The following is a 22,599-nucleotide window of genomic DNA, read 5'->3' on the forward strand; positions in this document are numbered from 1 at the left end:
CAATGAGAGGAGGGCTGGTGTGTTACCAAATGCTGGTTCACTACTCCCTGTTAACACTATAGCAATGAGAGGACGGCAGGTGTGTTACCAAATGCTGGTTCACTACTCCCTGTTAACACTATAGCAATGCCAGGACAGCAGGTGTTTTACCAAATGCTGGTCACTCCTCTCTGTTAAAACTATAGAAATGAGAGGAGGGCTGGTGTGTTACCAAATGCTGGTTCACTACTCCCTGTTAACACTATAGCAATGAGAGGACGGCAGGTGTGTTACCAAATGCTGGTTCACTACTCCCTGTTAACACTATAGCAATGAGAGGAGGGCTGGTGTGTTACCAAATGCTGGTTCACTACTCCCTGTTAACACTATAGCAATGAGAGGACGGCAGGTGTGTTACCAAATGCTGGTTCACTACTCCCTGTTAACACTATAGCAATGAGAGGACGGCAGGCGTGTTACCAAATGCTGGTTCACTACTCCCTGTTAACACTATAGCAATGAGAGGAGGGCTGGTGTGTTACCAAATGCTGGTTCACTACTCCCTGTTAACACTATAGCAATAAGAGGACGGCAGGTGTGTTACCAAATGCTGGTTCACTACTCTCTGTTAACACTATAGTAATGCCAGGACAGCAGGTGTTTTACCACATGCTGGTTCACTCCTCTCTGTTAACAATATAGTAATGAGAGGACGGCTGGTGTGTTACTAAATGCTGGTTCACTCCTCTCTGTTAACACTATAGTAATGAGAGGAGGGCAGGTTGAATTACCAAATGCTGGTTCACTACTCCCTGTTAACACTATAGCAATGAGAGGACGGCAGGTGTGTTACCAAATGCTGGTCACTCCTATCTGTTAACACTATAGTAATAAGAGGAGGGCAGGTGCATTACCAAATGCTGGTTCACTACTCCCTGTTAACACTACAGTAATGAGAGGACGGCAGGTGTGTTATGAAATGCTGGTTCACTTCTCTCTGTTAACACTATAGTAATGAGAGGACAGCAGGTGTGTTATGAAATGCTGGTTCACTTCTCTCTGTTAACACTATAGTAATGAGAGGACAGCAGGTGTGTTACTTACCGTTGTGTAGTAGAAAATCACATCATCTCTGGACATGTTTCCTTGTACAATGTGTTCCTCCAAGTGTTTCAGCAAAGTTCCCTGATTAAAACAGAAAAGATGTTTTTTTTTCGCAAAAGTGAATCAAGATGTACCAAAGTACGAACAAAATGGGATGAGATGATAAAAGTCGGAAAGGAACAAACTGACATTGCTCCAGAAAAAAATATCCCTCAGCCTTATGGACATCCCTGAAAATCAACAGGGTGTTTCCTTATGACAAGGCAATGTTGAGCTTGGTCTGAACTGTTCAAGAGACAGACTGATGGGAGAAATGGACCAAACAGTTGGTCGCAGAATGTTAAAATTTAGTAGCTTTCATCTGCATGCCAAGATGTACATGTCATCTGAGTTTAGTAAACACTGATCTCAAATTTAAACCAAATTCATGCTCACTAGCCTATTATAAAATAAAATTCTCACCGCCATCAATGACCTTGAAAAAAAAGGTTAAGGTCAATGAAAAAAGAAAATGTTCTTTTCCTTGACAAAATGTGAGTTTGGTGAAACTTCAAGAGAACATTCAGAAGTTAGAGCGCTAACAAAACACTCGACAGACGTCAGCAAAGAAAAAAGACAAAAATATGCTATTAATTTTTAAAATTATTCTTTCTCTGAAATATTTTTCAATATTTTTTTTATCCCAAATTCTGTAGAAAATATATCGGGAAAGCGGATTATGGATGTCAACGTACAAAGCCATACACAACTCGGATATGTCAGCAAAATGACAACTGTTAACTCAATCACTCACCCCAACAGAATGGACCATGCACTTGGGTGCCCCCGTTGTTCCTGATGAGTACATGATAAACAGCGGGTGGTTGAAGGGCACCTGCTCAAACTCCAGCACTGGGTCTACGGTGTCTTGTGTATCCAGGGACAAAAACTCATCCAACAAACAGCTGTCACAGAGAAACGCTGAATCATTAGGCTTAACAGTTTTCAAGTTTACAACACATATTGGTATATATGTGTACCAATATAAGTGCATTCAACAGTTAACAAAATCGTAACATGATACTTTATGTATAAGTTATGACCAGACTGTGAAAGTTACATGTATTTTCTGAATTTATTTGAAATGCAAAGTAAATTTCAGTCGTTAACAGGTAGACTGAATGAAACCTGCAGAAGGATGAATGCTTTCACTGACGAACTAAAACATCAAATAATATTTCACTGATGTTATTTGATTGACTGATTAACTCTCTGAAAAATATTTATAATACAAAAATGCTTTCAGTCACAGATTAAAAATCAGAGTAAACCACCTGTCCTTGGCAAGTAAATCACAAACTTTCCCACACTGCACACACAAATTTTTTCCCCTCCGCAGGCCTATCTGAAGATACCTCAAATGACCATAACTTTTATCCATGACTAACTTATCCATTTTCCTGATTCTGAGAGTCCATTGATGTTAGAAAACTGTTTGCTTGGAACATTGGATGATATTCTACTGAAAAAGAGAGTGTCAGCTCCAAAAATAAAATTTTGTGTCTCTAAAAATGCACTATTGTGGACGACATTTTAGGTCATTTAGGGTATATTATCTGTTAAATTGATGGAAATTAAATTAAATGCCACACACTAGTCCTGAGAAAGGGGCAGAGAGTGAAATCTCAAAATATCCTCTCTGAGGCAGACATTGTACTATCAGATAAAACAGATCCCCTATACAATGGCTGCCAGCATTGTAGTGGCAGAAATTTGGGCATAACCCAGCATGCCTGGGGAAAACCTTTCACCATCTGCAGGTTGCTGTCATACCTTTTCACTTACAACAGAAGAAGAGGTTGATTGTGGCCATACATGCTACCTGCTGAACCTTACCTGTTTTTAATTTCATCTAAGTTTAAACTAGATTCAGGTACAAATGGAATAACGACAACTTTTTCCAGGTCAGGCAGCCCTGAAAAGGAAAGCCAGAAATTCAGCCAACGCAACTGTGACACTGCATGATGATGGGAAATTAATTCAGCCGAAAGAGTGTCCATGTGAAACAGTTGCAATCCCTGGTTACACAAATAAGGGGCATGTGGTTAACATTAATTTTCTCAATCTCCAAAATAAACAGGTATGCTTTAAATTAAGTAAGATACTTTGTCTAGGCATATTATCATCTGTGCAAGGGTTGTCTTTCAAAAACATTCACAGAAGGTCAACCAACCAGTATCCATCAATGCTCACCTTTGACAACTTGTTGTAACTTCTCCAGGTGATTGTGAACCTTTCCATTATACACCACGGCGTTCACACTGAGGATCAGCTTGGGTTGGATTTGAGAGAATCTCTCCAACACTCCCTGTAAAGTCAAAATAATAGAATTGAGATCAATAAAATAATGATAAAACTCAAGATAAGTAATCAAACAAAATTTTTCTATTTTTGTTACTTGCTGATTTAGCCATCTACCAAATACAGTTCAACACTTTACATATTTTAGCACAAATTTTGGGACCTAAGATGAATGTCCAAACTAGATCAACTTTATTTTGTGCTTTACTGGCAAGCAGAAACTAAAATATCCAAAAATGGAATATAAGTAAAATTGAAAATCCAGCTTATGTTTTGTCCAATTTTAATGTCCTTATGATTTTACGTTTTTTTAAGGCTTTTCAATCATGTAAATATGTCTTTCACAGGAACAATTTCTGTGGCAGTCCACAATTCTCACAAATCTGGTGATTTTCAGTTTTCTTTTACATTAATTCTCTCCTCCAACATTGAGAAAAGATACATTCTGCCAGTAAAACAAAAATTTTAATTCTTGTGGCCTTCTTAGTATTATTTGTCTTCATATTTTTAGCTACATTACAACAGAGTTTATGGTAAAATGGTCCTGATGGCATCATTTTAGTGCTACCTCCCTGAAACATTATGCTGGATATGTCAGGAAAATTTTTTCATTAACACTGATAATGTACACAGAAGATGTTTACCGTTACTCCAAAATCAGGAGAAGTTGAACTCCAGATGGCTCCAATACTGGCTGCTGCTAACATGGCAAATACAGTCTCACAGATGTTAGGGATGTAGCCTGGAAAAAGACGCTGTATCATTATAGCCTTCTCTGATGACACACAGAGGAAAACATACAGTCTCACAGATGTTAGGGATGCAGCCTGGAAAAAGATGCTGTATTATTATAACCTTTTGTAATGACACACAGAGGAAAACATACAGTCTCACAGATGTTAGGGATGTAGCCTGGAAAAAGACCCTGTATTATTATAGCCTTCTGTGATGACACACAGAGGAAAACATAAAGTCTCACAGATGTTAGGGATGTAGCCTGGAAAAAGGTGCTGTATTCTATAGCCTTCTCTGATGACACACAGAGGAAAACATACTGTCGCACAGATGTTAGGGATGTAGCCTGGAAAAAGACCCTGTATTATTATAGCCTTCTCTGATGACACACAGAGGAAAACATACAGTCTCACAGATGTTAGGTATGTAGCCTGGAAAAAGACCCTGTATTATTACAACCTTCTCTGGTGACACACAGAGGAAAACATAAAGTCTCACAGATGTTAGGTATGTAGCCTGGAAAAAGACACTATATCATTATAGCCTTCTCTGATGACACACAGAGGAAAACATACAGTCTCACAGATGTTAGGGATGCAGCCTGGAAAAAGACCCTGTATTATTATAACCTTTTGTGATGACACACAGAGGAAAACATACAGTCTCACAGATGTTAGGGATGTAGCCTGGAAAAAGATGCTGTATTATTATAGCCTTCTCTGATGACACACAGAGGAAAACATACTGTCTCACAGATGTTAGGGATGTAGCCTGGAAAAAGGTGCTGTATTATTATAGCCTTCTCTGATGACACACAGAGGAAAACATACTGTCGCACAGATGTTAGGGATGTAGCCTGGAAAAAGACCCTGTATTATTATAGCCTTCTCTGATGACACACAGAGGAAAACATACTGTCTCACAGATGTTAGGGATGTAGCCTGGAAAAAGGTGCTGTATTATTATAGCCTTCTCTGATGACACACAGAGGAAAACATACTGTCTCACAGATGTTAGGGATGTAGCCTGGAAAAAGGTGCTGTATTATTATAGCCTTCTCTGATGACACACAGAGGAAAACATACTGTCGCACAGATGTTAGGGATGTAGCCTGGAAAAAGGTGCTGTATTATTATAGCCTTCTCTGGTGACACACAGAGGAAAACATACTGTCGCACAGATGTTAGGGATGTAGCCTGGAAAAAGACCCTGTATTATTATAGCCTTCTCTGATGACACACGGAGGAAAACATACTGTCTCACAGATGTTAGGGATGTAGCCTGGAAAAAGACCCTGTATTATTATAGCCTTTTCTGATGACACACAGAGGAAAACATACAGTCTCAAAGATGTTAGGGATGTAGCCTGGAAAAAGGTGCTGTATTATTATAGCCTTCTCTGGTGACACACAGAGGAAAACATACTGTCGCACAGATGTTAGGGATGTAGCCTGGAAAAAGACCCTGTATTATTATAGCCTTCTGTGATGACACACAGAGGAAAACATACAATCTCACAGATGTTAGGTATGTAGCCTGGAAAAAGACGCTGTATTATTATAACCTTCTCTGATGACACACACAGGAAAACATACTGTCTCACAGATGTTAGGGATGTAGCCTGGAAAAAGACGCTGTATCATTATAGCCTTCTCTGATGACACACAGAGGAAAACATAAAGTCTCACAGATGTTAGGGATGTAGCCTGGAAAAAGATGCTGTATTATTATAACCTTCTCTGGTGACACACAGAGGAAAACAAAGTCTCACAGATGTTAGGGATGCAGCCTGGAAAAAGATGCTGTATTATTATAGCCTTCTCTGGTGACACACAGAGGAAAACATACTGTCGCACAGATGTTAGGGATGTAGCCTGGAAAAAGATGCTGTATTATTATAACCTTCTCTGATGACACACAGAGGAAAACACAGCAAATCAGAGAGCAATTATTACTGGTACCCACGACTGAAGAAGAAATTCCCAAAAAAAAAAAAAAAAAAAAACAAAGGTATTCTGTTGCATATGTAGAATCTGACAGTTTTCAAAATATATTTAACTTTTTACAATAACTTCTCTTTAAATGTTAAAGTCTAGTCTTTGAATTCTCAGTTGAATATGTCACACATTCACATATATGTACACTGCTTTCACTTCATATTCAACACTGTTTTGATTGCACAGCAGTACAATCTTCTAGTTGATGTACAACTCGAATTACTTGATTCCTATTTATCTGATTTGTATTTGACACCATACTCAAGAATGTTTCACTTATATGACGACAGCCAGCATTACGGCAGGAGGAAACAGGGCAGGAGGAAACAGGGCAGAGCCCACGCAGGGCTGTCAACTACAGCCATCTACCTGTCCCCATCCATCTGGTTTTTAGAAAGTCTATTCTATTCCAGCCCTACCGATCACCATTGTCACATTTTGCTAACGTTATTTCAGTTTGGCAAAATTATTTTCCGTCAACATCGCCACCTTGGCAAAGCCATATTTGTCTACCGCGTTACAAGAGTATCTGGATTCAATAACATTTTCCTCTTAATTCAATATTCTGTCGGGACCGGGACTTCTCACAGTCGATCATCAAAATGAAACTAACAGTTCAGTCTGTACTTGTGTACGCATGCACTTCCCATTCAAGGGAAACAACTGAGGAAATGTGTGTCTTGAGTTGCTCCCCTTTACACCTGTGATGCCACTCATTCGCATACAAGGGGGAAAAGTTAGCAATGCAGGTCTAAAGCTGTACATTTTTGGGCTGTGCATTTGGTCTCGGAATTGAAAGCGCAATTACGATAGGTTCGCTGACGACAACCTTGTCCACTAAATGACGTCTTGTCTTAACAGTGTTGACTTGTTTGGGCCGAAAATGACAAAGTTTTGCAATAACATTTTGATTATGGAAACGCCACGTAAATATGCAAATTTCACAAATATAGATATGCATGAATATTGACTTAAACATGACTGTAAACTTATTGAACCTACCTGTCGATGTGACAGGTGAATTTTTTTCTGTTCTGTCTGCCTGTCGCTGATAGGCAGGAGGACTGAACCCCATTATTCAGCTGTGGCAAGAAAAACAGTTTTTAATAGCTGAATGAGCCAACAGGTAATCCCTACAGCAAACAGATACAGGTATATAACCATTATCACTCACCCACAACTCTGTCTCCTCTCCTCACTCCTATCTTCTTCATGGCCGCCGCGTATCGTGCTACGTGTTGCCGTAGCTCTCTAAAGGTCACCTGTCTGATGCTCTTCTGTTTCTCACCTGGAAAAAAAAACAAAGGTGAAAGTTCAAACATATGATTTAGAAGAACGAAAATGACCTCCTCGTTCATTTCACTTCATAAACTGATAGCACTGATCTCTGTGCATCATCTTATACAGGCAATGCAACTAATGTACAAGAATAAAGCCACTAATTATTGTACTTATGTACTTTACATATTATACCTACTAAGATAGCATGAGAAGCGTACATACATGTATATGTTCAAACACCTGGAAAGCTGATTGAGGGTAAGCTGATCTGCAGGCAAAGACGATCTGCCTCGTAAGGCCAATCAGAAAATGAAGAGCAAGTAGGGTTGTGTCTTCAGAGAAAATGATATGGTCTTTATCATTTGTCACAGAGAATCAATTTTCGACAAGCAGGAAACAAAATGTTATTATTTAAAAATACCATTCAGATGAAACTGTTTAGCTGTATTTTTCTTTATTGAGTTGACATATTCTAGGAAAAGCTCATAAAACCAGTATGGATACGACATACTCTTTCAGACACGGCGATCTTCTGCTATACAGTTATTACCTGAGGCATACAGAGCAATTCTGTCGTCATCATATCTCAGAAGATTTTCCGCAAAGTTCAGCCTGGAACCACGAAACCATTCAGGGACATCTGTGATGTTCTTGGTTCGGTCAATAATCTTTAAATTAATCAAAAAAGAGACAAAACCTTAAATCTTTAAATTAAAAAAATTAAATCAAAATTTTCAAATTTGCTCACACCTTTGGACTCCGGGCAATGAACATCAATATAACCTATTTCTAGAAGAAAAAACAAACAAAAGGAACGAAAAAATGAAGTTCTGTCTAAATCATTTTCATAAATTTCAATCAATACTGGAAGCCTATAAAATAACAGCCAAATCTGTTGTGATATACTCACTATTGAACTGATTATTAATGCTGACTGCACATTTTATTAGATGTATGTGTAAAAAGGAAAGTTCCTTCCATACTACTACGAACACTATACAGTTTAGATGTATGTGTAAAAAGGAAAGTTCCTTCCATACTACTACGAACACTATACAGCACAGATGTATGTGTAAAAAGGAAAGTTCCTTCTATACTACTACGAACACCATACAGTATAGATATATGTGTAAAATGTAAAATTCCTTCTATACTACTGCGAACACTATACAGCAAAGATGTATGTGTAAAATGTAAAATTCCTTCCATACTACTACGAACACTATACAGTACAGATGTATGTGTAAAATGGAAAGCTCCTACCATACTACTACAAACACTATACAGTATAGATGTATGTGTAAAAAGGAAAGTTCCTTCCATACTACTACGAACACTATACAGCATAGATGTAGTTGTAAAACATAAAAGCTCCTTTCATACTACTGCGAATACTATACTGCACAGATGTATGTGTAAAATGGAAAGTTCCTTCCATACTACCATGAACACTACACAGCACAGATGTATGTGTAAAATGGAAAGCTCCTTCCATACTACTACAAACACTATACAGTATAGATATATGTGTAAAATGGAAAGCTCCTTCCATACTACTACGAACACTATACAGCACAGATGTATGTGTAAAAAGGAAAGTTCCTTCCATACTACTACGAACACTATACAGCATAGATGTAGTTGTAAAACAGGAAAGCTCCTTCCATACTACTGCGAATACTATACTGCACAGATGTATGTGTAAAATGGAAAGCTCCTTCCATACTACCATGAACACTACACAGCACAGATGTATGTGTAAAATGGAAAGCTCCTTCCATACTACTACGAACACTATACAGTATAGATGTATGTGTAAAATGGGACTACTATGAACACTATACAGCAAAGATGTATGTGTAAAATGTAAAATTCCTTCCATACTACTATGAACACTATACAGTATAGATGTATGTGTAAAAAAGGAAAGTTCCTTCCATACTACTACGAACACTATACAGCACAGATGTATGTGTAAAATTCCTTCCATACTACTACGAACACTATACAGTATAGATGTATGTGTAAAATGGAAAGCTCCTTCCATACTACTACGAACACTATACAGCATAGATATATGTGTAAAATGTAAAATTCCTTCTATACTACTGCGAACACTATACTGCACTGATGTATGTGTAAAATGGAAAGTTCCTTCCATACTACTACAAACACTATACAGTATAGATGCATGTGTAAAATGGAAAGCTCCTTCCATACTACAATGAACACTATACAGTATAGATGTATGTGTAAAATGGAAAGTTCCTTCCATACTACTACGAACACTATACAGCAAAGATATATGTGTAAAATGGAAAGTTCCTGCCATACTACCACGAACACTATACAGCATAGATGTATGTGTAAAATGGAAAGTTCCTTCCATTATATATTATTAGTAATATAAGCCTGATTCAACCACCCAGAATGAAATTACAGTATTCAAATCTCATCAGTACAAATACTTACATTTTTCAACACTTTAAATGGCTCTATTCATTATTTATTTCATTGGTGTTTTACACTGTATTTAACAATATTTCTCTTATACAACGGCGACCAGCATTATGGTGGGAGAAAACCGGGGAAACCCACGACCATCCGCAGACTGATAAAGACCTTCCCACGTACTGCCAGAGAGGAAGCTAGCATGAACTGGACTTGAACTCACAGCGACCGCATTGGTAGGAGGCTCTAGTCCTGGGTCATTGCACCTTTTTGGCGCGTTCCCCTCTCGGCCACTGAGGCCCCCTACATGGCTCTAATAATAAGCTATACTTTTGTAAAGCTGACTTTAAAGGGTAATACCAAAGATATTTGGCCAAAAATCCTTACTTGCTAATCAAGCCAAAGTTTCTGTATTTAACAAAAAGATGTTCAGGTGAACATAACATACACCCAAACAAATGGATTTGTTTGAAATGTATAAAAGAATACCAGCAAAATTGTGGTTAGCATAACCCCTGAGGGGAATCTTCATGTGTGTCGATGACACGTATGTGGTTACCATGACAACTGCAAAAGTCAACAAACGGGTGCACCATAAATGAAAACTTTATGTGGAACACAGTTAGTGTTGTAGCCGAGATATAAAATCTATAAATTTCTAGTTATATAGTATGTTCAAGGAAAACAGCTACCTGGTTACCACAACAACTGCAAAAATGGACAAAGGTAGCTGTGACAGATCATCCTTTGTGTATCTATATATCCACCCAAAATTATAACTCTGTGTGGACAACAGTTGCAGTTGTAACCTGGCGACGAGATTGTATCTATTCAGATAGTATATATCACGAAAATAGGTATCTGGTTACCATAACAAAGTGACACATCATCATCTGGTGATGTATGCATCCACCCAAAATGTAAACTCTACGCGGAAAAAGGACTTATGTCAGACGCGACACATTGTCATCTGGGTATCTATGTATCCACCAAAAATTACAACTGTGTTGAAAACTGTGGGAGTTATAGCCCGGACGTGGACACAGATGGACAAATATCGCTATAACATAATACGCTCCGCCTATTAACGAGGACATATAAAAACATCTCAATTATTGTCTTTCAGTAAATATCAGACTCATACCTTAAAATTCATTGTGTTAAAAGGACTCTAAATTTCGATGAAATTGTAATGCGATTGGTTTTATAAATTTTAGGAGCTTTATTACTTATTTTGAACGGAAACATGCACGTAGATGGGGCCGAGATTTTGTGAAATGTAATTAATTGGGGTATTCTAGGAAAGCAGCAAAACATTTTAGTTTATTTATTTGGCTAAAAAAAATCTAGTAAAGCCTCTTTAAACAAGACAAATACAAAATATGAAGACGAAAACAATGTTACCTGATTGAATGGCTGTGAATGCACCACACCAACAAAGTCCCATACCTCCTCCCAGAATTCTGGGTAATTGTCACATGACCACTGATGGAAGCCTTCATACTCATCTATCAACAGAATAATACAAATAATGTACACACAAAGGGCTTTCAGTAACTACCAACCAGAGAATTAAATTACCCTGAATGACCTAAAATGTCGTCCACAAAAGTGTATTTTTGGAGGCAAATACATGTTACAAAATACTATTTTTGGTGCTTACTATTTTCCAGTAGAATATCACCCCATGTCCCAAGCAAACCTCAAAACACCTTTCTAAAATCAATAGAATTCTCAGAATCAGGAAAAAGGCAATTCAGAGAATCCCACCAGTCCGCCTCCTATAGCATTCAACTAGACAATGGAATCAGAATAAAGATAAAAGTTGTAAGATGCAGTGGTGGTAAAGACATCACTGTGGGGGAGTTCGTGCACAAAATTGAGATGCAAATTGTTAACTGCATGCGGCAATCCATGAACAATTCCAATGCTGTGAAAGCCTGAGTAAATGTTGAGCTATGGTAGCAAAAAAACTTCATTGTGGGGTGTTTGGGTACCAACTCCCTGCAGTGCTCTTTGATATGCAAATTGCTTCCCATGCTTGGCTATCCTTGTACTATGGGTGGTCATTGTAGCCCTGTGATTGGTTGAGGAAATACTCAGCTGACATCAGTCACTCTCTGTGTGGATGGTTTAAACATTCCATCACAGTACAGGAGGGCACATGCATCAGCCAGTGTCATAAGCTCCTAGTACTAATACAGATGTGGAAAGCTTTCCGTAGATACTGTGTATACACAAATGAACATATATTCTTACACTCTACAAATCTAGTAAAGTAGCTAGGGAGACAAATAGTTTATCTAAATAAGTAATTGCACAACAAACTTTAGCCCTACATCAAAGGCTTGTAGAAATCTGTGTTTACAGGGAACAGAATGAAGTCAATCTGAATGTGTGCATGATGTGTGTAAAACAGGAAAATGGTAAAATCGCCAGATGAACCCAATACCCTTGTTCTCCTACGTGTAGGTATGCATGTGCATAAAAAAATTTCAATTAAAATCATTAAAAAAACATTCACAAAGCCTACAAAACTAAAACCAATAAAACAATGCAACCTTCCATCAACAGGCCATTTGTAGATGTACACAGGTGAACGGAAATATAAAAATAAAACACATTCAAATACACAATACACTAAGTCCTGAATTTTATAATTTATGGTAATTAATATGCAGACAAGGCATCAAAAATGGAACATCCCCCATGGGTCATGTTGCCTTGAAATGTATGCAAACCCTCAGCTCTATATATGCAGTACCTCTTGGGATACCACTCCTAACATTTACTTTAACACTGACTCGAATTTTGTAATTTATTGTAATAAATATGCACACACCATATCAACAATGAAACATCCCCCTCGTGTTATTGTGCTTGACATGTATAGAAAAGCATAGCTCAATACATGCAGTAGTGGTACTTAATATACGGGTTCCCCTCCGTTCGTAAGTGGAAAGGTCTGTCAGCAACCTGCGGACGATCATGGGTATACCCCAGGCTCTGACCGGTTTCCTCCAAACACAATGTTGGCCGACGTCGTATAAATGAAATATTCTTGAGTACGGCGTAAAACCGATCAAATAAATAAATATATAATATACTGGATACCACCCCTAGCATTAAATCAACACTGCTTTAGCTGTTACATGTTCATGTATTAAGACATTCTGAGATACATGTAAATCTCTCTTGGTACAAAAATACAGGCAAACTAATGAATAATTATATGTAATTACTTATGCATTCAAAAATTCATCATAAAAATTGTACTGTAAAGAATAAACTGGGCCATGAACATTTGATTTTAATGTATGTCAATTTTAGGAGCAGGCATCATGCTGACCGATGTACATACATGACTGTATAAACAGTTGTTTGTGACAACAGATGAGCAAAATATTGACTTAGCCACGCACAGCTGTGTGAACTGACACTCAATCCTTTAAAAGCTGTGTTGACAGTGTGATGGCCAGATGTGATATGATTGGTCTAAACTGGGTGGGTGTGTAGGGTCACTTTACATAGGGTCAGCATGGGGCACCTGTCTGAATCAATGCTAAGACCCAATTTGCTCACTGACACATACAGACATGAACACAGAAATAAAGTTTTAAACATTTATATTGGTCGCTCAAGATTTGCTTAATTCTACAAGACTAATCCTGTGAACTAAATCTACCGCTGTTGACAAATTTTTTGCGAGTACATGGCATGTTCACTTTCCAAATCTACTCAATACTTTTTGTCATTAATCACTGATCAGCTTATAATCAATATTAATCAAGCTGAACCATTACAGAAGGGTATCTACTCCATAAATTCATTTCCTTTATTTATCTGTTTGATATTTAACACTGTACTCCAGAATTTTCCCTTTTTTGTGGCAGTAAGGTTTATGAGTTCAGGTTTATGGAAGTTCCCGGAATCAAAAACCTCATGGCTGCAGAAGGCTAACATTGTATCCATCAGTATTTTTAGAAATACCTGAACCAACTCTGTCTCTCCAACAGACATGCATTCCCATTCAATTTAATAATGCACTGATTAACAGATGTCTGATTCTGCTTAATGGTTTGGTCATGAATTTCCGTAGATGTATTGTTCACATTTTATAATAGTGGACAGGGATTAAGCTCTTTAACCCAGGCTATACCTGTACATGGATGCCCTGGCTGGGTGATATATAATAGCAGAGAGAGATTAAGCTTTCTAACCCAGGCTATACCTGTACATGGATGCCCTGGCTGCATGATATATAATAGCAGAGAGAGATTAAGCTTTCTAACCCAGGCTATACCTGTACATGGATGCCCTGGCTGCATGATATATAATAGCAGACAGAGATTAAGCTTTCTAACCCAGGCTACACCAGTACATGGATCCACTGGCTGGGTGATATATAATAGCAGACAGAGATTAAGCTTTCTAACAGAGGCTATACCAGTACATGGATGCCCTGGCTGCATGATATATAATAGCAGAGAGAGATTAAGCTTTCTAACCCAGGCTATACCAGTACATGGATGCCCTGGCTGCATGATATATAATAGCAGAGAGAGATTAAGCTTTCTAACCCAGGCTATACCTGTACATGGATGCCCTGGCTGCATGATATATAATAGCAGACAGAGATTAAGCTTTCTAACCCAGGCTATACCAGTACATGGATGCCCTGGCTGCATGATATATAATAGCAGACAGAGATTAAGCTTTCTAACCCAGGCTATACCAGTACATGGATGCACTGACTGGGTGATATATAATAGCAGACAGAGATTAAGCTTTCTAACCCAGGCTACACCTGTACATGGATGCACTGGCTGGGTGATATATAATAGCAGACAGAGATTAAGCTTTCTAACCCAGGCTATACCTGTACATGGATGCCCTGGCTGGGTGATATATAATAGCAGAGAGAGGTTAAGCTTTCTAACCCAGGCTATACCAGTACATGGATGCACTGGCTGGGTGATATATAATAACAGACAGAGATTAAGCTTTCTAACCCAGGCTATACCTGTACATGGATGCCCTGGCTGGGTGATATATAATAACAGACAGAGATTAAGCTTTCTAACCCAGGCTATACCTGTACATGGATGCCCTGGCTGGGTGATATATAATAACAGACAGAGATTAAGCTTTCTAACCCAGGCTATACCTGTACATGGATGCCCTGGCTGGGTGATATATAATAGCAGACAGAGATTAAGCTTTCTAACCCAGGCTATACCTGTACATGGATGCCCTGGCTGGGTGATATATAATAGCAGACAGAGATTAAGCTTTCTAACCCAGGCTATACCAGTACATGGATGCCCTGGCTGGGTGATATATAATAACAGACAGAGATTAAGCTTTCTAACCCAGGCTATACCAGTACATGGATGCCCTGGCTGGGTGATATATAATAACAGACAGAGATTAAGCTTTCTAACCCAGGCTATACCTGTACATGGATGCACTGGCTGGGTGATATATAATAGCAGACAGAGATTAAGCTTTCTAACCCAGGCTATACCTGTACATGGATGCCTTGGCTGGGTGATATATAATAGCAGACAGAGATTAAGCTTTCTAACCCAGGCTATACCTGTACATGGATGCCCTGGCTGGGTGATATATAATAACAGACAGACATTAAGCTTTCTAACCCAGGCTATACCTGTACATGGATGTACTGGCTGGGTGATATATAATAGCAGACAGAGATTAATCTTTCTAACCCAGGCTATACCAGTACATGGATGCACTGGCTGGGTGATATATAATAACAGACAGAGATTAAGCTTTCTAACCCAGGCTATACCTGTACATGGATGCACTGGCTGGGTGATATATAATAGCAGACAGAGATTAAGCTTTCTAACCCAGGCTATACCAGTACATGGATGCACTGGCTGGGTGATATATAATAACAGACAGACATTAAGCTTTCTAACCCAGGCTATACCAGTACATGGATGACCTGGCTGGGTGATATATAAAAGCAGACAGAGATTAAGCTTTATAACCCAGGCTATACCAGTACATGGATGCACTGGCTGGGTAATATATAATAGCAGAGAGAGATTAAGCTTTCTAACCCAGGCTATACCAGTACATGGATGCACTGACTGCATGATATATAATAGCAGAGAGAGATTAAGCTTTCTAACCCAGGCTATACCTGTACATGGATGCACTGGCTGGGTGATATATAATAGCAGACAGAGATTAAGCTTTCTAACCCAGGCTACACCTGTACATGGATGCACTGGCTGAGTGATATATAATAGCAGACAGAGATTAAGCTTTCTAACCCAGGCTATACCTGTACATGGATGCACTGGCTGAGTGATATATAATAGCAGAGAGATTAAGCTTTCTAACCCAGGCTATACCTGTACATGGATGCCCTGGCTGGGTGATATATAACAGCAGAGAGAGATTAAGCTTTCTAACCCAGGCTATACCAGTACATGGATGCACTGGCTGAGTGATATATAATAGCAGAGAGATTAAGCTTTCTAACCCAGGCTATACCTGTACATGGATGCCCTGGCTGGGTGATATACAATAGCAGACAGAGATTAAGCTTTCTAACCCAGGCTACACCTGTACATGGATGCACTGGCTGAGTGATATATAATAGCAGAGAGATTAAGCTTTCTAACCCAGGCTATACCTGTACATGGATGCACTGGCTGGGTGATATATAATAGCCGACAGAGATTAAGCTTTCTAACCCAGGCTATACCTGTACATGGATGCACTGGCTGGGTGATATATAATAGCAGACAGAGATTAAGCTTTCTAACCCAGGCTATACCTGTACATGGATGCCTTGGCTAGGTGATATATAATAGCAGAGAGAGGTTAAGCTTTCTAACCCAGGCTATACCTGTACATGGATGCACTGACTGCATGATATATAATAGCAGAGAGAAATTAAGCTTTCTAACCCAGGCTATACCAGTACATGGATGCCCTGGCTGGGTGATATATAATACCGCACAGAGATTAAGCTTTCTAACCCAGGCTATACCAGTACATGGACGCTCTGGCTGGGTGATATATAATAGCAGACAGAGATTAAGCTTTCTAACCCAGGCTATACCAGTACTGGGTGATATATAATAGCAGAGAGAGGTTAAGCTTTCTAACCCAGGCTATACCTGTACATGGATGCACTGGCTGGGTGATATATAATAGCCGACAGAGATTAAGCTTTCTAACCCAGGCTATACCAGTACATGGATGTCCTGGCTGGGTGATATATAATAGCAGACAGAGATTAAGCTTTCTAACCCAGGCTATACCAGTACATGGATGCACTGGCTGCATGATATATAATAGCAGACAGAGATTAAGCTTTCTAACCCAGGCTATACCAGTACTGGGTGATATATAATAGCAGAGAGAGGTTAAGCTTTCTAACCCAGGCTATACCTGTACATGGATGCACTGGCTGGGTGATATATAATAGCAGACAGAGATTAAGCTTTCTAACCCAGGCTATACCTGTACATGGATGCACTGGCTGGGTGATATATAATACCAGACAGAGATTAAGCTTTCTAACCCAGGCTATACCTGTACATGGATGCACTGGCTTGGTGATATATAACAGCAGACAGAGATTAAGCTTTCTAACCCAGGCTATACCAGTACATGGATGTCCTGGCTGGGTGATATATAATAGCAGACAGAGATTAAGCTTTCTAACCCAGGCTATACCAGTACATGGATGCACTGCCTGCATGATATATAATAGCAGACAGATTAAGCTTTCTAACCCAGGCTATACCTGTACTGGGTGATATATAATAGCAGAGAGAGGTTAAGCTTTCTAACCCAGGCTATACCTGTACATGGATGCACTGGCTGGGTGATATATAATAGCAGACAGAGATTAAGCTTTCTAACCCAGGCTATACCAGTACATGGATGCACTGACTGCATGATATATAATAACAGACAGACATTAAGCTTTCTAACCCAGGCTATACCAGTACATGGATGACCTGGCTGGGTGATATATAAAAGCAGACAGAGATTAAGCTTTATAACCCAGGCTATACCAGTACATGGATGCACTGGCTGGGTAATATATAATAGCAGAGAGAGATTAAGCTTTCTAACCCAGGCTATACCTGTACATGGATGCACTGACTGCATGATATATAATAGCAGAGAGAGATTAAGCTTTCTAACCCAGGCTATACCTGTACATGGATGCACTGGCTGGGTGATATATAATAGCAGACAGAGATTAAGCTTTCTAACCCAGGCTACACCTGTACATGGATGCACTGGCTGAGTGATATATAATAGCAGACAGAGATTAAGCTTTCTAACCCAGGCTATACCAGTACATGGATGCACTGGCTGAGTGATATATAATAGCAGAGAGATTAAGCTTTCTAACCCAGGCTATACCTGTACATGGATGCCCTGGCTGGGTGATATATAACAGCAGAGAGAGATTAAGCTTTCTAACCCAGGCTATACCAGTACATGGATGCACTGGCTGAGTGATATATAATAGCAGAGAGATTAAGCTTTCTAACCCAGGCTATACCTGTACATGGATGCCCTGGCTGGGTGATATACAATACCAGACAGAGATTAAGCTTTCTAACCCAGGCTACACCTGTACATGGATGCACTGGCTGAGTGATATATAATAGCAGAGAGATTAAGCTTTCTAACCCAGGCTATACCTGTACATGGATGCACTGGCTGGGTGATATATAATAGCCGACAGAGATTAAGCTTTCTAACCCAGGCTATACCTGTACATGGATGCACTGGCTGCGTGATATATAATAGCAGACAGAGATTAAGCTTTCTAACCCAGGCTATACCTGTACATGGATGCCTTGGCTAGGTGATATATAATAGCAGAGAGAGGTTAAGCTTTCTAACCCAGGCTATACCTGTACACGGATGCACTGACTGCATGATATATAATAGCAGACAGAAATTAAGCTTTCTAACCCAGGCTATACCAGTACATGGATGCCCTGGCTGGGTGATATATAATACCGCACAGAGATTAAGCTTTCTAACCCAGGCTATACCAGTACATGGACGCTCTGGCTGGGTGATATATAATAGCAGACAGAGATTAAGCTTTCTAACCCAGGCTATACCAGTACTGGGTGATATATAATAGCAGAGAGAGGTTAAGCTTTCTAACCCAGGCTATACCTGTACATGGATGCACTGGCTGGGTGATATATAATAGCCGACAGAGATTAAGCTTTCTAACCCAGGCTATACCAGTACATGGATGTCCTGGCTGGGTGATATATAATAGCAGACAGAGATTAAGCTTTCTAACCCAGGCTATACCAGTACTGGGTGATATATAATAGCAGAGAGAGGTTAAGCTTTCTAACCCAGGCTATACCTGTACATGGATGCACTGGCTGGGTGATATATAATAGCCGACAGAGATTAAGCTTTCTAACCCAGGCTATACCAGTACATGGATGTCCTGGCTGGGTGATATATAATAGCAGACAGAGATTAAGCTTTCTAACCCAGGCTATACCAGTACATGGATGCACTGGCTGCATGATATATAATAGCAGACAGAGATTAAGCTTTCTAACCCAGGCTATACCAGTACTGGGTGATATATAATAGCAGAGAGAGGTTAAGCTTTCTAACCCAGGCTATACCGGTACATGGATGCACTGGCTGGGTGATATATAATAGCAGACAGAGATTAAGCTTTCTAACCCAGGCTATACCTGTACATGGATGCACTGGCTTGGTGATATATAACAGCAGACAGAGATTAAGCTTTCTAACCCAGGCTATACCAGTACTGGGTGATATATAATAGCAGAGAGAGATTAAGCTTTCTAACCCAGGCTATACCTGTACATGGATGCACTGACTGCATGATATATAATAGCAGACAGAGATTAAGCTTTCTAACCCAGGCTATACCAGTACATGGATGCACTGGCTGAGTGATATATAATAGCAGACAGAGATTAAGCTTTCTAACCCAGGCTATACCTGTACATGGATGCACTGGCTGGGTGATATATAATAGCAGACAGAGATTAAGCTTTCTAACCCAGGCTATACCTGTACATGGATGCACTGACTGCATGATATATAATAGCAGAGAGAGATTAAGCTTTCTAACCCAGGCTATACCAGTACATGGATGCACTGGCTGGGTGATATATAATAGCAGACAGAGATTAAGCTTTCTAACCCAGGCTATACCTGTACATGGATGCACTGGCTGGGTGATATATAATAGCAGAGAGAGATTAAGCTTTCTAACCCAGGCTACATCTGTACATGGATGCACTGGCTGGGTGATATATAATAGCCGACAGAGATTAAGCTTTCTAACCCAGGCTACACCTGTACATGGATGCACTGGCTGGGTGATATATAATAACAGACAGAGATTAAGCTTTCTAACCCAGGCTACACCTTTACATGGATGCACTGGCTGGGTGATATATAATAGCAGACAGAGATTAAGCTTTCTAACCCAGGCTATACCTGTACATGGATGCACTGGCTTGGTGATATACAATAGCAGACAGAGATTAAGCTTTCTAACCCAGGCTATACCAGTACATGGATGCACTGGCTGCATGATATATAATAGCAGACAGACATTAAGCTTTCTAACCCAGGCTATACCAGTACATGGATGCCCTGGCTGGGTGATATATAATAGCAGACAGAGATTAAGCTTTCTAACCCAGGCTATACCTGTACATGGATGCCCTGGCTGGGTGATATATAATAGCAGACAGAGATTAAGCTTTCTAACCCAGGCTATACCTGTACATGGATGCACTGGTTGGGTGATATATAATAGCAGAGAGAGATTAAGCTTTCTAACCCAGGCTATACCAGTACATGGATGCCCTGGCTGGGTGATATATAATAGCAGACAGAGATTAAGCTTTCTAACCCAGGCTATACCTGTACATGGATGCCCTGGCTGGGTGATATATAATAGCGGATAGAGATTAAGCTTTCTAACCCAGGCTATACCTGTACATGGATGCACTGGCTGGGTGATATATAATAGCAGACAGAGATTAAGCTTTCTAACCCAGGCTATACCAGTACATGGATGCCCTGGCTGGGTGATATATAATAGCAGACAGAGATTAAGCTTTCTAACCCAGGCTATACCTATACATGGATGCACTGACTGGGTGATATATAATAGCAGACAGAGATTAAGCTTTCTAACCCAGGCTATACCTGTACATGGATGCACTGGCTGGGTGATATATAATAGCAGACAGAGATTAAGCTTTCTAACCCAGGCTATACCTGTACATGGATGCACTGACTGCATGATATATAATAGCAGAGAGAGATTAAGCTTTCTAACCCAGGCTATACCAGTACATGGATGCACTGGCTGGGTGATATATAATAGCAGAGAGAGATTAAGCTTTCTAACCCAGGCTATACCAGTACATGGATGCCTTGGCTGGGTGATATATAATACCGCACAGAGATTAAGCTTTCTAACCCAGGCTATACCTGTACATGGATGCCCTGGCTGGGTGATATATAATAGCCGACAGAGGCTAAGCTTTCTAATACAGGCTATACCAGTACATGGATGCACTGACTGCATGATATATAATAGCAGACAGAGATTAAGCTTTCTAACCCAGGCTATACCTGTACATGGATGCACTGACTGTGTGATATATAATAGCAGACAGAGATTAATCTTTCTAACCCAGGCTACACCTGTACATGGATGCCCTGGCTGGGTGATATATAATAGCAGACAGAGATTAAGCTTTCTAACCCAGGCTACACCTGTACATGGATGCACTGGCTGAGTGATATATAATAGCAGACAGAGATTAAGCTTTCTAACCCAGGCTATACCTGTACATGGATGCACTGACTGTGTGATATATAATAGCAGACAGAGATTAATCTTTCTAACCCAGGCTACACCTGTACATGGATGCACTGGCTGGGTGATATATAACAGCAGACAGAGATTAAGCTTTCTAACCCAGGCTATACCTGTACATGGATGCACTGGCTGAGTGATATATAATAGCAGACAGAGATTAAGCTTTCTAACCCAGGCTACATCTGTACATGGATGCACTGGCTGGGTGATATATAATAGCCGACAGAGATTAAGCTTTCTAACCCAGGCTACACCTGTACATGGATGCACTGGCTGGGTGATATATAATAACAGACAGAGATTAAGCTTTCTAACCCAGGCTACACCTGTACATGGATGCACTGGCTGCATGATATATAATAGCAGACAGACATTAAGCTTTCTAACCCAGGCTATACCAGTACATGGATGCCCTGGCTGGGTGATATATAATAGCAGACAGAGATTAAGCTTTCTAACCCAGGCTATACCTGTACATGGATGCCCTGGCTGGGTGATATATAATAGCAGACAGAGATTAAGCTTTCTAACCCAGGCTATACCTGTACATGGATGCACTGGCTGGGTGATATATAATAGCAGAGAGAGATTAAGCTTTCTAACCCAGGCTATACCTGTACATGGATGCCCTGGCTGGGTGATATATAATAGCAGACAGAGATTAAGCTTTCTAACCCAGGCTATACCTGTACTTGGAAGCCCTGGCTGGGTGATATGTAATAGCAGACAGAGATTAAGCTTTCTAACCCAGGCTATACCTGTACATGGATGCACTGGCTGAAT

The 22,599-nt window shown here is 39.8% G+C and overlaps 1 protein-coding gene across 1 annotated transcript in view; it reads right to left on the reverse strand.

Annotated features, from left to right (window-relative positions):
* Window positions 1-22,599, reverse strand: part of LOC135476134 (acetoacetyl-CoA synthetase-like) — a 40,370-nt gene that overhangs the window by 15,418 nt on the left and 2,353 nt on the right. Inside the window, 8 exon segments of the mRNA XM_064756048.1 lie at window positions 1,084-1,164; window positions 1,877-2,027; window positions 2,959-3,037; window positions 3,316-3,430; window positions 4,068-4,165; window positions 7,330-7,443; window positions 7,987-8,104; window positions 11,292-11,395. Of these exon segments, the coding sequence (XP_064612118.1) occupies window positions 1,084-1,164; window positions 1,877-2,027; window positions 2,959-3,037; window positions 3,316-3,430; window positions 4,068-4,165; window positions 7,330-7,443; window positions 7,987-8,104; window positions 11,292-11,395 (860 nt within the window).

The sequence above is a fragment of the Liolophura sinensis genome, chromosome 10 (genome assembly GCF_032854445.1).
Source record: "Liolophura sinensis isolate JHLJ2023 chromosome 10, CUHK_Ljap_v2, whole genome shotgun sequence".
NCBI classification, from domain to species: domain Eukaryota; kingdom Metazoa; phylum Mollusca; class Polyplacophora; order Chitonida; family Chitonidae; genus Liolophura; species Liolophura sinensis.